Source organism: Artemia sp. Qi Xiang Cuo, chromosome 15, assembly GCF_049724085.1.
Source record: "Artemia sp. Qi Xiang Cuo chromosome 15, ASM4972408v1, whole genome shotgun sequence".
Classification (NCBI taxonomy): domain Eukaryota; kingdom Metazoa; phylum Arthropoda; class Branchiopoda; order Anostraca; family Artemiidae; genus Artemia; species Artemia sp. Qi Xiang Cuo.
Window position 1 is genome coordinate 15,042,401 of NC_142808.1, and position 15,918 is coordinate 15,058,318.

At 36.0% G+C, this 15,918-nt stretch overlaps 1 protein-coding gene across 1 annotated transcript in view; it reads left to right on the forward strand.

Annotated features, from left to right (window-relative positions):
• Positions 1–15,918, forward strand: part of LOC148943367 (protein Wnt-2-like) — a 109,608-nt gene that overhangs the window by 64,447 nt on the left and 29,243 nt on the right. The window contains exon 3 of the mRNA XM_089101851.1: positions 13,641–13,758. Within this exon, the coding sequence (XP_088957977.1) occupies positions 13,641–13,758 (118 nt within the window). The remainder of the gene's footprint in view (positions 1–13,640; positions 13,759–15,918) is intronic.

Here is a 15,918-nt window from a genome sequence, read left to right on the forward strand (position 1 = left end):
TTGAGGCATTAGTCTGGTCTCTGTAGGTAGCAAATTACTTAGTAATATGATACTTTTTAGACTGAGAGATGCCGTAGACAAAGTTTTAAGAGAAGAGCAGTGCGGTTTTAGAAAAGGTAGAGGATGTGTCGACCAAATTTTCACTCTTAGGCGTGAGAAGTGCCTGAGTTTTCAAACACCTTTGGTCCTCAGTTTTATAGATTATGAGCAAGCGTTCGATTCTGTTGATAAAAGAGCTTTAGTGAAGGTTTTATCCTTGCATGGTATACCAGACAAATACATTAAAGTGATTAGTGCTATGTACGAGAATAACACTGCTGCGATTAAGGTAGGAAATGAGGTTAGCAGCTGGTTTTGTATTAAATCAGGAGTTAAGCAGTGGTGTCTTCTATCCCCCTTTATATGGATTATTTTGATTGAATTTGTTTTAAGCAGCACAGGAAAGGCAATGGGAGACCACGGAATCAAATGGGGAGGAAAAAGTCTCCTGGACTTGGATTATGTTGATGATTTAAGCATCCTAGATGAAAGTGTGAGCAAAATGAATGAAGTTTTAGAGGTTTTGCGAGTTCAGGGCGCTAGAATTGGTTTGAAAATTAATGTTTGGAAGACTAAGTCATTAAGGCTAGGAATAAGTGAAGAGGAAAAGGTGATGATGGGTAATGAAAAGATTGATCAGGTGGACAGCTTCACTTACCTTGGTAGTAGTATTAGTAAAGATGGTGGGAGAAGTGAAGGCTCAGGGTGTTTTTTCACAGTTAAAAAAGTCTGGAAGAATAGGAAGATAAGTCTGCAAACCAAGATTAGAATATTAGAAGCTACAGTGATGACAGTGGTCAAATACGGCTCTGAAGCATGGACGCTCCGAAAAGCGGATGAAGATTTGCTAGATGTTTTCCAGAGAAATTACTTAAGGATTGTTCTGGATACCCAAACAATAGGCTATACGAAAAATGTGGCTCAATACCGCTTTCTATAGCTGCAATGAAAGAAAGGCTGAGGTGGCTAGGGCCCGTTGTGCGGACGAAAGGTGACATAATGCCGAAGGTTTTTCTTTATGGCCGAACATTTAGAGACATATAGAAAGCACGCTGCTCATGTCTGGAATGGGAGGATATCATAAAGAAATAACTAAAGGAACTGGGAACTTCTTGGGCGGGTGTAAAAAGGGAGGCTTTGAATAGATTGGTGTGACGGAGGAGCGTGCGTAGCTGTGTTGGCCTCTGGCGGCTTGGTGCTGCGGTGAGTTGTTAGTAGTAGTAGTAGCAATTAAAATATACCTGCAAATTAGTTTGTCTCACTCAGGCTAAACTGATTATCTCCGATTGGACAGAGAAAGCTTGTCATTACAAAAAAAAAAAAAATCGCATGCTGAGCAATGGTATGCGTTGCGCAGGTGCCGATTTCCTGATTCAATGCCTCCAGCCGAGAGTGCAATGCGTGGTTGGAGGCAAATCATCCGAAGAATCACCCGTGTTTATCCCCCTAGATTTCTCCAGGTACCCATTTATAGCTGGGTGGACTCTGGTTGAAGTTACACAATCACACCAGCGACCCACGTTCCAAACCAAATAACCAGCGACACCAGGATTCGAACCTCTGACCTCAGGATTTCAAGTCCGGAGCACTAACCACTCAGCTAGGACGGCAGATCAAGATCATTACAGATCAAGAACAAAGTGTGGTCGCTATAACACACAAGTAACTAATATTTTATTACATTGGTAAACTACCAGTGGATAATTCATCGATGGAAAATTCCTAATGCTGTCTTTCTAAGCCCTGCCAGGGTTCGAGGAAAATGATCAGTATAATCATAGAAATATATCTCACTTTTATTTACTACTGTCCAACTCAATATTATCTAGATGAACTCTAAACAAGAACTAACTAGAAAACGTATATACAGAAAAGAGGTAAGTTACCTCTTTCACCATAACGTGACGACGTAGGCCAATGAAGGCATTGGAACCCAACATTTGAAGTAAATTTATCCATAAACTATGAATTAATGGCAAGATTTAGCTAGCCCTTGAGAAGACTACAATAGAACTTTAATACAACCCATTTATTCTCTTTTGCGAAATTATTGCCTTTAGAAAAGAAACATTTATCTGATAACAAGGGACACGGGCTCCAACAAATAGTTCTTTTTATATTTCATTAAATAAAAATAATGAAATTTTATATTTCATTTCCTAATTGGACTAATTATTAGACCCCGGCGTCACGCCGGCGCATCGACCGAAAGCCACCAACGAGAGGCCCGGTTGACCGCCGCCGAAGTATCGCAATGCCGCCGACGCACCAAACGCGCGCCACCGCCGGCAGAGGTGACAATTTTCGGCTGGCTTTGAATTAATTTTGCGGCAATTCTTTATTGCGGCAACCGCAAAGTCGGAGCTTTTCTTTTCTCGAGTGGTTAAGTATTTCGATTTTCCTTATTAGGAATCAAGCAGGGCTTGCACTATCCCCGAATTTTCGGGGATATCCCCGAAAATCTATGTGTCACTCCGAAAAAAATTGTGGTTCCCAAATGCCCGAAAATCACCCAATCACGGTGCCTCTCTTAGTGATTTATCACTAGTGACTATCCCTGCCAAATATTACTTTGCATACCATAATTCTTCACTACTCTCTTATGCGTTCATTTCCGTCTCTTGTGTTACTTTGCATATAAACCAAACAGATACTATTGCAATATACACGGTTCTTCATATGTTGACGAAAGTATCGTCTTTATTAAATTAAAAATAAAAAAACAAGTTTTTTAACTGAAAGTAAGGAGCGATATTAAGACTTAAAACGAACAGCAATTATTCCTTATATTAAAGGGGCTGTCCCCTCCTCAACGCCTCGCTCTTAAAGCTAAAGTTTTTTTTTTATTTTTTTCATTTTAAAGTAGAATGGTGAAAAAGAGTTGAACCTTAGCGTAAAGAGTGAGGCGTTGAGGAGGGGACAGCCCCTTTCATATACGGAATAATTGCTGTTCGTTTTAAGTTTTAGTGTTGCTTCTTACTTTCACTTAAAAAACTTTTTTTTATTTAATTTCTGAACGTTTTTCAACTAATACAGGTTCGATTTTGGCTCACCGTGCATGGAGAATTAAAGCACAATTTTCATATTAGTTTTTGCAGATTTATTTCAGATATGAAGGGGTTCCCCCTTCTCATTATCATCCTCTTTACGCTAAAGCTGTTAGCACTTTTAAACAAGCTTCCTATTCTCATTAAACAGCCCCTGTGTTTCAATTCTATTAAATAGTCAAACTTTAGCGTAAAGAAAAAGGTATTGAGGAGGGGGCAACCCTTCATATATGGCATAATTTCTGTTCGTTTTTCAAATAATGCGGGTAAATCTGACTCACCCTCTATGAAATATACCCCTCTTCCTTACTGAAAACTCCTTCTTGGAAATTTCATCCAACGTAAATTGTACCCCCCCCCCGTCAAATTCCCTCCAGACAGTTCCTTCCTCACTGAGACCCCTCCCTCCCCTCTGTAAAATTGCTTGTGAACGATTCGCCCTGAAAAATTTTCCTTAGCATTTTTTATTGGAATAAGATTTTAATCTCTGGTCGATTTCTTGATCCACTCCAGAAATGCCCCACTTCCGTGGAAATTATTTCTCAGAAAGCAAAACGCGCAGAAAAAAGCCCCCGGATAATTCCCCCATAGAATCACATATAAAAAATTTGGAATACAAAATTTAAAATAATTGCGTATAGTAATTCTGCTAAAACCCCCCAGTGTAACATTTCCCCTACAATATTCAATCATCAGAAAATTCCCTCCTAAAGGACTATTCTTCCCTCAGACATCTACCCCAAGCACCCCCCCCCAAAAAAATGGCTGTATGCTTTCCAATAGCAAATACTATAGGTCTATGTAAACAATGGGCAAAGTTCACAACTTACAGCCCTCCCCCTGTGGACTGTGGCGGGTCATTTTATACCTGAAGACATATTTATTAAATTTTTCAACTATGCTGAACAAAATGGGCTATCTCAAAATTTTGATCCGGAGACTTTGGGAAAAATATGAGCGTGGGAGGGGGCCTAGGTGCCCTCCAATTTTTTTGGTCACTAAAAAAGGGCACTAGAGCTTTTGAATTTCCGTTTGAATGATCCCTTTCACGATATTTTATGATCACTAGGTCGGTACGATTACCCCTGAGAAGCAAAAACACAAACAAATAAACACACATCCGTGATCTTTCTTCTGGCAGAAAAAAAAATACAAGATTCCACATTTTTGCACATAGGAGCTTTAAATCTCTACATTAGTGATAATCTGATACGCTTAATCTGATGGTGTGATTTTCATTAAGATTCTATGGCTTTTTGGGGGTATTTACCCCCTTTTTTCGAAAATAAGGCAAATATTCTCAGGCTCGTAACTTTTGATGGGTAAAACTAAACTTGATGAAATATATATATTTGAAATCAACATAAAAATTCGATTCTTATACGTATCTATTGATATCAAAATTGGTATCCGTTTTTTAGAGTTTCGGTTTTTACTGAGCCGGGTCGCTCCTTACTTACAGTTCGTTGCAACAAACTGTTTGATGAGATTAAACCATTTCAAATGTAGTTTCCCAATTGCTATAAGATTCTTAAATTATCCGTTGTCAAGAATTTTATTTTCAAGTTGAACGGAGCGCATACACTATATAGGTTCAGTTGGACATTTGAAATTGACAGTCAACAGATTGTTGCGACAACTGAATCGTAAGTTTGTAGAATTTTGTTTTATTTTGCTATTTTTAGATACATTTTCTTAATGTTTAAAATAAAATCTTCTTTCTGAAAGTTTTTTACCCCCCCCCAAAAAAAACAAACAAAAACAAACCTCCTATTGAGACAAAATTTAGCTATAGACTATGTACAAGGTTGGAGAATTGAAGATTGAAACGGAAGTGACCCCAAAAATATGATTTATAAAAAAAAATTGTATGTTATTGCCTATAGGGTGAGATAGAGGGCTGTAATTTTTAAATGATAATACCTCAATTATTTTTTTAATTGAAAGCAGGCATGCCAAAAAGCTAATTATTTTTTTTTTTCATTTAAAGCGGAGACGGAAGAAAATTATATCAAATTCCTTGGGAAACCATAGAAATCTTTTGGTAGACCCAGGGCCCCCAATCGGGACCTGTTTATTATTTTGGGTATTTTTGGATTTTTCATAGGCTACTGGCCTAATTTGGCTTTTGTGGGTGCTCCGTTTTAATTAGATTCCTAGGATCTGATTGAATGCCACGGCGAATCTATTATCTACCATTTCAACTCTTATACAAGGGTTCTGAAACGCCACAGCCATTTCGTTTCTACCTGATTTCTACTTCTGTTGATGAATAACGAAAGAGACTAGTATCCAGGCAGCGACTTGCAAAGTTTTTAACTCATGAATAGGCCAGAATCCGTTGTAAATTCAAGCTAAGATTTGAGAAAGACTGATAAAAATATTAATGATTGCGGTCAATATTGATCGTGCCGGCAGCGCGACGCCGGCATCTCAACGGCAGTGGCGCGACAAAAATCATCGGCGGCGCACCGCTGCTGCTATTTTTGACCCCACCTCTGCCAGCCTTCCCTTATCGACGCGGCGCCGGGGTTAACTGATTACCATATAACAGCCTTATAGATGTTGGCATTAATTTAGAATATTGAATTATTATTATTACACCGAATGCTGTTTCAGTCAAATAACTTTAATTTGAACCAAAAATAAGCATATTCAAGCTATAATATCTAAATCTACTGGAGGCCCCTCCCCCAAGAGTTAATACAATTAATTTACATTCACTTATCCGTCACTCTGTCATCATATTTGTAAATATTTTTGCTACAGCATTTCCCCAACAGCTGCGTTGTAAAGTCCTTGGTCTGTAATCATGATAAATTGTGTCAATCTGGATGTTCTGAGGTGACCTATCAACACGCTGTTCAGAACCAGTGCCCTTAAAAGCTGGTTCAAAAATTGACCCTGTCAGTCTTTTACGAAAAGGCAGATTTTCACGAAAATACTTATCACTTCACACGTATCTTCTGCTTACATTACTTGCAACTACGAAGCAAGACCAATTAGTGTAAAAGCACCAGAAGTGTTAAAAAACATTGGACCTCTGGTAGACTTAACAACTGTTTGATTGATTTTGTCCGTTAGCGAAATTGAGGAAGTTTTGGACATCTGGTAGTCTGTTCCTAGAATATCCGAATCGGAAGTTTATTTGTCAAAGATTTTGCCGAAAATGTATTTGATTCAAAAGGTATTTGGGAATGCCAAATTATGAAATTTAAATGTTCCTAACCGAAAGCAAATTAATGTGTTGTTATAGACTTGAAGCTTTACTGAGAAAAAAGTTTTCGACCGAATCAGCCATCGGCTAAACCGAACTATTTATAGGTTAGTATTAGAAATGACCAAATACATTGCTGGAGGGAAAAGGACATGATTAACAAACTTCCTGACTCCCTGAATGATTCTAAGTCTTTTATCAAAAAGTCAATTGGGTTAAGTGACATCGACTTCTAATGTTCGGGGTACTAACAGATGTCCCATTGTACCGCCTATTAATATTTTTTTTAAGCAAAACAGACTCGCAAATCTTTGAATATATTGAATTAAACTGTTGTAGTAGTGACGAATTATTTTCCAGATGACAAGATAAGGTATAGGGAGCAACTTATATATGGCCTTCAGTAGGCCATAATCTACATAAAATGGTTTGCACACGAGAATAATCCCAGAAATAAATTAATATCTGTAGAGTAGCCAAATAATCTGACAGCAATATTTGCTGACTAAACCCTTATGCATTTGAACAAAATGTTGCCCAAATTCGTCCAAGGAAAAATTCGTCCAAATTCGTCCAAAGCACAAATTCGTCCAAGGAAAGCACGTCTTTAATTTTTTCTAATGAGGAGGGCTTAGAAATCTCTGATAAAAACTATTAGAAAATCTGATGCCGTGGTCATGGAAACAAATCTGTTTGAAGAAGGTGTTTAAATTAACGTTATTTTTGCAAAAGTTAATGTGTAATTATACAAACCTAATATGTTTGAATTAATATTTTATCGTATCATTCATATTCTATCGTGTTTCGTTCGAAATAATCTAATATTTGCTCGAATATTTTTTTAATATTTGCATTACCGTTTTTTTTTTAAATCGAAGTTTTTAATCTGTCCGTAAAAGAAGTTTTTCAAAGAAAAGTAAAGATCATTTTAAACTTAAGATCAGCATATACAAATATCTGTTAAAATTCAAACCCAAAATGACCAGAAATTACTATTAAAGAATGAATGAAACCCAAAACGAACAGAAATTAAATAAACAATCCTAGCAAAAAACATGCAACAGGTAATAATATAGATAAATAAATAAACCTTAAAGCGAGTAATGCTTAAAGTGAATATGCAAACCAAGCTTAAAACGAAAAAAAATATTTTGCTATTGAAGAATAAATGAAACCCAAAACGAACCTAAATTAAATAAACAATCAATGCAAACAAATATACAATAGATACTAATATAAATGAATAAACAAATCTTAAAGCAAGTGAAACTTAAATTGAACATGCAAATTAAGCTTGAAACGAACAAAAATAACTACAAACAAGAATTTGTGTATCACCTCCCTCTCTCACTGTAAAAGTCTGAAACCTACTGCGTCATTGGCGCTTAACCGAAAACTATATGCGTCTTGAACAGTTTTGGAAAGTATGAACAAAATCAAATTGAATATTTGATATATAATGATATTAATTGTTGAAAAATCCATCAGTTCAAGATTTTTTTTCAACGTAATTTTTTTCCCTTTTTCAATGCTTAAGAACTGGAAAAGACACTATTTGTAATATAACTCGTTTATATTACTTGCTTTACGATCTATTTATTCATTGATATTATTACTTGTTGTATGTTTTTCTTCTATGAAAGGATTTGGGGAGGGGGCTATTTGCCCTCCGGTCTCTTGATTCTTAAAAAGTGAACAAGAACTTTCACTTTCCAAATAAATTAGCCCTCTCTGAAGTTCATACGAGCATCCCATCCATAAGAGCCATATTTGCCCCTGGACATTACTTACACCGAAGTTTTTGTTGTCTGACCTTTCAACTGTTTTAACAAAATAGCTATCTCAAAATTTTTACCTGATGCATTTGGGAAAAAAGGATATGGAGAGGGGGGATAGTTTCCCTCCGATCTCTTTTGATTCTTAAAAAGTGAACAAGAACTTTCACTTTCCAAAAAAATAGCCCTCTCTGAAGTATATACGGGCATCCCTTCCATAAGAAGCATATATACCCTCAGGGCATAACTTACAACGCCTGCACCCGTGACCTGGGGGGCTCTGTCGACACCGAAGTTTTTATTATCCGAACTTTTAAATATTTTTAACAAAATAGCTATCTCAAAATTTTTACCCAATTCATTTGGGAAAAAAAGATATGAGGAGGGGGGATAGTTTCCCTCCGATCTCTTTAGATTCTTAAAAAGTGAACAAGAACTCTAACTCTCCAAACAAATGAGCCCCCTCTGAAGTATATACGAGCATCCCTTCCATAGGAACCATATATGCCTTCAGGGCATAACTTACAACGCCTGCCCCTGGGCTCTGGGGGGTTGTGTTGAAACAAGAAATTGTTGTTATCTGACCCTTGCACTATTTTTTACAAAATGGCTAAAACAAAATTTTTATCTGATACATTTGGGGGAAAAGGGGCGCGGGGGGGCTATCTGCCCCCCGATTACTTCCGACTCTTAAAAGTGAACTACAACTTTCAATTTCCAATCAAATGAGCTCTCTATGAAGTTTATACGAGCATCCTTTCCATAAGAACCATATATGCCCCAAGGAAATAACTTACAACGCCTGCCCCTGGACCCTGGCTGGCTGCGTCGACACCGGAGTTTTTTTTTTTATTTGAACTTCGACCTATTTTTAACAAAACTTCTGTCTCAAATTTTTTATCTGATGCATTTAGGGAAAAAAAGGCGTGGGAGGAGGGCTAGAAGCCCTCCGATTACTTTTGACTTATAAAAAGTGAACTATAACTTTCAATTCCAATCAAATGAGCCCTCTTTGAAGTTTATACGAGCATCCCTTCCATAAGAACCATATATACCCCCAGGAAATAACTTACAACACCTGCCCTTGGGCCCTGGGGACTTATGTTGACCCTGGAGTTTTTTTTTATATGAAATTTGAACTATTTTTAACAAAATCGCTACTTCAAAATTTTTATCGGATTTATTTGGGGGAAAAGGCGTTAGGGGGGGGGGGAGAGCTAGCTGCCCTCTGATCGCTTTTGACTTAAAAAAAGTGAACTAGAACTTTCAATTTTCAATCAAATGAGCCCTCTCTGAAGTTTATACAAGCATCCCTTCCATAAGAACCATTTATGCCCCCAGGATATAACTTACAACGCCTGCCCCTGGGCCCTGGGGCCCTGGGGGCGTGTCGACATCGGAGTTTTGTTACCTGACCTTTGAACTATTTAAAAAAATGACTATCTCAAAATTTTTATCTGATGCAATTGCGAAAAGGGGGCGTAATGGGGGGGGGCTAGTTGCCCTCCTATCTATTTTGACTCTAAAAAGTGAACTAGAACTTTTAATATATAATCAAATAAGCCATCTCTGAAGTTCTTACGAGGATCCCTTGTATAAGAACCATATTTGCCCCCAGGGCATAACTTACAACACCTCCCTCTGGGCCTTAGGGGCTTGTGTTGACCCTGGAGTTTTTGTTACCTGACCTTTAAACTATTTTCAATCAAATGGCTACCTAAAAAATTTTATCGGATGTATTTGGGGAAAAAAGGCGTGGGGGAATAGTTGCGCTTCGATCACTTTTGACTCATAAAAATGGCACTAGAATTTTCGATTCCCAATCGAATGAGCCCCCTTTGAAGTCTGTACGATGACCCCTTTCATATGAAATGCCTCTGGGAAAAAAAATTATAATAAAACATTGGAGCCGTATGGCCTTTACTATAGGCAACGCTATAGCGTTTCCTCTGATAAATTGGGCTAAGCAAGGAGATGGACAAAAAGTTCTGGGGCATCGAATACGAAAAATTTTTATTCTGTTAGCCTTAGGGTCATATTCCAGATTTTGAATTTGCATAGAACTACCCACGGAACGCGTAAATGTTTTGCCTTGTGAATATAAAATTGACCAGGCATGATTTTTATTCCAGCCTTAATTTTTATTTCTTTTGATGCTTAGGTTTATTCGAATTCCGCCTACCTCTAGAATAGAGAAGGCTCCCCTGGGGGACGAAACTCTTCATTAGGCTAGATACCTTGTAACTCCCCTACTAGATCCAAGATGAAGGCTTTTTCATTGATAATCTGTATTCTTGATTTGGAATTTTTGGAAAAAACGATAAATTTATTTTCGCAATGAGCTTTTATCATTGAGACTAAAACAACTGATACTATCCCTGAGTCAGTTTCCAATGGCGATTCCTCCTCATCTGATTTTTTTAACATATTTTTAACAAAGTAGGATTATTACATTCCTATTTTATGCTCCTTCCAATACTATAGTTGCTTTCTTAATAATGTAGAACGCCCCCCCCCTGAAGGTTTCAGATATATCCCCAGGATAAATAAAAACCAAAAAATAGCACATTAAAACAATGAAATTCTTACTGTCTAATTGCAGCAAGTTTTTATTGACCAGATCCATTATTATCAATATTTTAATTGACCAGATTTTATTGACCAGATTATTTAATTGACTATATTTAATTGACTATAATTTAATTGACTATATTTTATTGACCAGATTATCAGGTTTCCTTCCATTACTATCTATATTTTAAAATCATATCCAACAATATTTTTATCCAACAGTTGCATTGAAATCTCTTGGAAGAAACCTTTCCACTGGGTAAAAAATGTGAAAAAATTGGCTGACGAAGAGGATATAACTTATTACGAGATGTAAAACAATGAAAAAATATTTCTATATAGCTATATCTGGGACCCTTGGGAAGGTGGGGCATTTTCAGAGAAGCAACCATGATATTTGGAAAGATCATAAAATAAGGAATCTAATGGTACTGCTTTTATTTTATTTAACCGCAGTAAATTTGCCAAATGGTTATGAGTTGGCTGGGATTGGGTTGTATGGGTTGAATCGATTGGGGATTGAGTTGATTGGGTGTTCAGTTACATGGGTTTCAACAGTTTTTGTTTCAAACATTTTGTCTTAACAAACTATAAGTAAAGAGCAAGTCTTGCAATAGTAATCAAAATGCTAGGAATAGCACGATTTGAAATAATATATGCATCAAAAGAACTGCCATTCTGCGCTGCTTCTAAATGTATTAAATAAAAAAAAGTACTTTTAACTGAAAGTAAGGAGCAATATTAAAACTTAAAACGAACACAAATTATTACATATTCGAAGGGAATTGCCCCCTCCTCAACACTTCGCTCTTTAAGCTAAAGTTTTAAGTATTATTTAAAAGGCTTCTTATTGTTCTAATTAAACGACCTTGTGTTTCAGGAGTCGTTCTTAATGAATTGGGGAAGAAGTCAAACTTTAGCGTGATGGGCGAGGTATTGAGGAAGGGGGTAATCCCCTTTATATAAGTAATAATTTCTTTTTTTTTTAAGTTTTAATGTTGCTCCTTACTTTTGGTTGAAAAACTTGTTTTTTTATATTTAATTTCTGATCGTTTTTTAAATAATGCCAGGAAATATGGCCCCACCTTCATGGAGAAGTCCCCCTCCCCATAGAAATATCCTCTGGATAATCCAATCCTAGTGAAAATTTACCCCGGGCAAATACCCTGAACAACTACACGCGTCAAATTGAGACAGAAAAGGGAAAGCAAGACACATAAAAATAATTTTATATATGAATTCTGGCAAACTCCCCCAGTGTATGATTTCCCCTGACAAGTTCACTCCTTGAAAACCTCCCCTCCCCTATGAAAAACTCCCTTGGAAAATTCCTGGGGAAAAAAAGCAGAAAATTCCTCCCCCCAACAATAAGGGAATTTTATAACTTAAAGACCTTTCCCCTGGAGCTGTGGGGGGTCATGTTGCATCCAAAGACATAATTATTGTGCCTTTCAATTATGATGTTCAAAATGGCTAACTCAAATGTTTGATCAGACGATTTTGGGAAAAAAGAGACGGGGGAGGGGCCTAGTTGCCCTCCAATCTGTTTAGTCACTTAAAAAGGGCACTGAAACTTTAATTTCGGTTCGAATGAGTCCTTTCACGAAATTCTTGGAACACGGGGTCGATATGGTCACGCCTGAAAAAAAAAATAAATAGACACGCATTCGTGATCTTTCTTCTGGCAAAAAAATACGAAATTCCACATTTTTGCAGATAGAAGCTTGAAACCTCTACAGTAGTTTTCTGATTCGCTGAATCTGATGGTGTGATTTTCATTAAGAATTTATGACTTTTAAGGGGTATTTCCCCCTTCTTTCGAAAATAGGACAAATTTTTTCAGGCTCGTAGCCTTTAATGGGTAAGAACAAACTTATTCAAACTTAAATATTTAAAATCAGCATAATAAGCCGATTCTTTTGATATATCTATTGATAACAAATTCTGTTTTAGAGTTTTGGCTACTATTGAGCCGCGTTGCTCCTTCCTAGTGCTTCGCTCCTTACTGTAAGGCTTCTCTTTAATTGCTGAGACGGTAATCTTTAATGGAAATTTTAACGACATTCTTTAGGGGAGGTTTTTTTACTATCAAAGCCTTGTGATGACAAGTTGAACTTAAGCGTAAAGAGTGGGGGTTTGATTCCCTCTAGTTTAGGACAATTATAGTACATTTTGAAAAGCAAATTCAGCTAAATGCGCCCTTTTTCTAAAAGTGTTCCAATCTAAAAGTTGAGCTTCAATACAAAGAATGTGGGTTGAGAAAAAAAGTATTGCAATCTAAAAGTTGAGCTTTAATACAAGGAATGTGGGTTGAGAAGTTGGTGACCCCCCTTATGCTTAAAATAATTTTTAAAACAAATATAAATAATTTTTAAATATTTAAAGAAATATTTTTATATGAAAGTAAAGAACGACAGTAAAACTCAACAACCCTTTCATTGTAACTTTGGTTTAGGATTAAGAGAGTAGGGGTAATAGTCAGTAAAGGCCTTCATAGGATAGTTGCTATTCGTTTCGAATTTCTGTCCCACTCTTAATTTTCATTTGAAAATTATTTTTTTATTTAATTCTATTCTAGTGTATTGAAGAGGAGCGATATATATATATATATATATATATATATATATATATATATATATATATATATATATATATATATATATATATATATATATATATATATATATATATATATATATATATATATATATATATATATATATATATATATATATATATATATATATATATATATATATATATATATATATATATATATATATATATATATATATATATATATATATATATATATATATATATATATATATATATATATATATATATATATATATATTTATATTTATATTTTAATTTATTTTTTTAATTTTAATATTATTAATTTTGCATTTCTGTTCAGTTATTTTTGATTTTATAATTATAAGTTCATTTTATATAGTTAATTATATAGTTGATTTTTATTTATTTCAGGGAAATTTCTTCACCAATTGTAACTCCATCGAATCTCTACGAAGTTTGTCCTAGTGTTGTAAATAATTATACCCAGAAGAGACTCAATATCTGTTCACAGCCCAAAGGAATACTCAAAGTAAACGAATTTCCTTCTGCTATTTTCATTTAGTTTTTTTTTCTTAAATAGGTAGAGGCCAACACAGTTTTAGGAGTCCAGCTATAGAAAATGTTTTTGAATAGACATTATATACCCAATTAGTAAGCCTTTGAATGTAATTTTAGATACTCAATGTCAAAGCAAACTCTTCCACTACTCTGCAATGGCTTTGTATCTTCCTGCGTACAAGTTGCCCTCAAGCAAATACATTTCTGACTGCTGGAAGTTACTTGAACTCAGAAGTACTTATCGATTTATTTTGCAGAGGGAACGCCTTCAATTGGAGGGTGTATATTGCCGCATCTCCTCGCCCAGAAGACCATAAGTGTGTGCAAAGTTTTGTAATATTTCAAAATTCAAAGCTCTTCTTGTAAATATTATCACGCCTGACATTGTTTAGATCTTTACTCTCCTTTTTGAAAGATAAATCTAAAAATTAATCCATCCCCCGTAAAAATTTATATGGGCATACATGATTTGGAATAAGTTGGTGTCGGAACTTTACAAGTCACTTTTATGTACTTTCGCTTTACTGATTACAGGAGATTTACGATCTTTTGACCAAATTTGCCTTTTTTGATGTTCTTAACTTTTCTTTACAAGTTTGAAGTTGATATTCAAGAACAATAGTACTAGCGTTGAAACTTTAAAACATCTTACCCAAAAACTAGATTTACTAGATTTAAGTGTTGAAAATCTTCGGTCGACTTCGTTGATAAAAGTGTTGCGGGAGCAACGTTTTGATTTTGGTTCTTTGCAACTGATTAAATGCCTTAATTTTCAACTCTATAAAAGAAATTAAAATGGCATATCTCAGAAAAACTTGTTCCTTAAAAAACAAAAGATAAGAGAATGATGACACAGCCTTTAAGATGGTCTCAAAATACGCTATGTAGATAAACCAACTTCATTCTTTATTTTTTTACACCCAATCAATGCTTTCATAGAGGAGTGGCATACCGTCGTCAACTAATCCGCCAAGAAACCTTCTCTTAAAAAGTATGAATATAAGCCCGGGAAATCAAAGTGAAAGTGCTACCGTGTCCGGCAAAACTAGCGGCTCTTGTGCTTTGATGTTGATGACAAACAGGAATGATCCCGAATTTCTATCTTGTACTTGCGAATCTGACGACCTTGCGAATCTAGTTGTAGGAAGACTTATGGACTTGACGAGAGCTCCCCAAATTTAAAGTTAATCTCGACAAATAAAATGTCCTCAATATTGAACACTCAACATCCGGACATTAGCCAATCCTGGTGAAATCTATCTTGCTTTAACAGAAGTAAATATATACAAATGGGACATATATGGTCTGTCCAAGATGTATATCCCCCGAACCAAAAATGAAGCTATTCTTGGAACCACCCTTCTACTTTCAGGATACATAGACCGTGTCCATTGACAGGGTGTTGGTTTCTTCCTCTCTTCCGCTGTGAAGATGGCATTGATTACCTTTGCTCCGATATTGAAAAGAATAGCCGACATTTACCTGAAAGGTCTGCCAAATTTTTACTATCATCCAGATATGCGCACCGGATTCTGTCTGAAGCGAAGATAAGTAAAACCCTTTCTACTTCAAGTTAGAAAATTTCCCTGACCATACCCCCAAAATAATATACCCGATATATTAGGTGATTTTAACGGTATTGTGGACAGTAGCAATGACGGACTGACAGACGTAATGGAACCATACGGCAATGCTCGCCTCAACGCAAAAGGAGAACGGTTGGTTAACTTTTGCAGGGAGGTCAATCTATGTATAAATAACACCAGCTTTAAGAACTGACGTCACGAAGATCGCCCGTGAAGAGATGACATAAAGATCGCCCACTGGAGTGACAGAAAATATGATTGAGTAAAGGCTAATGTCTATGAGATGGAAGTCAGCCGTAGATAACACTTTCGAACTACCTAGCAGATATTTTGACTGGAATCATACTTTATTGATGTCCAAACTCAAAATAAGACTAAAATGACACCCAAAGGTCACAAAAATTTCTGAAATCCATACTGCCTTCTTCATGATCTGATAAAAAAAAAACTCTTACACAACCATCCTATCCTCGAAGTTCTCAGACATTCTGAGCACAGCCTCCCCCCTCACAACATCGAATAAAATTAACCACCTGGAGGATCAA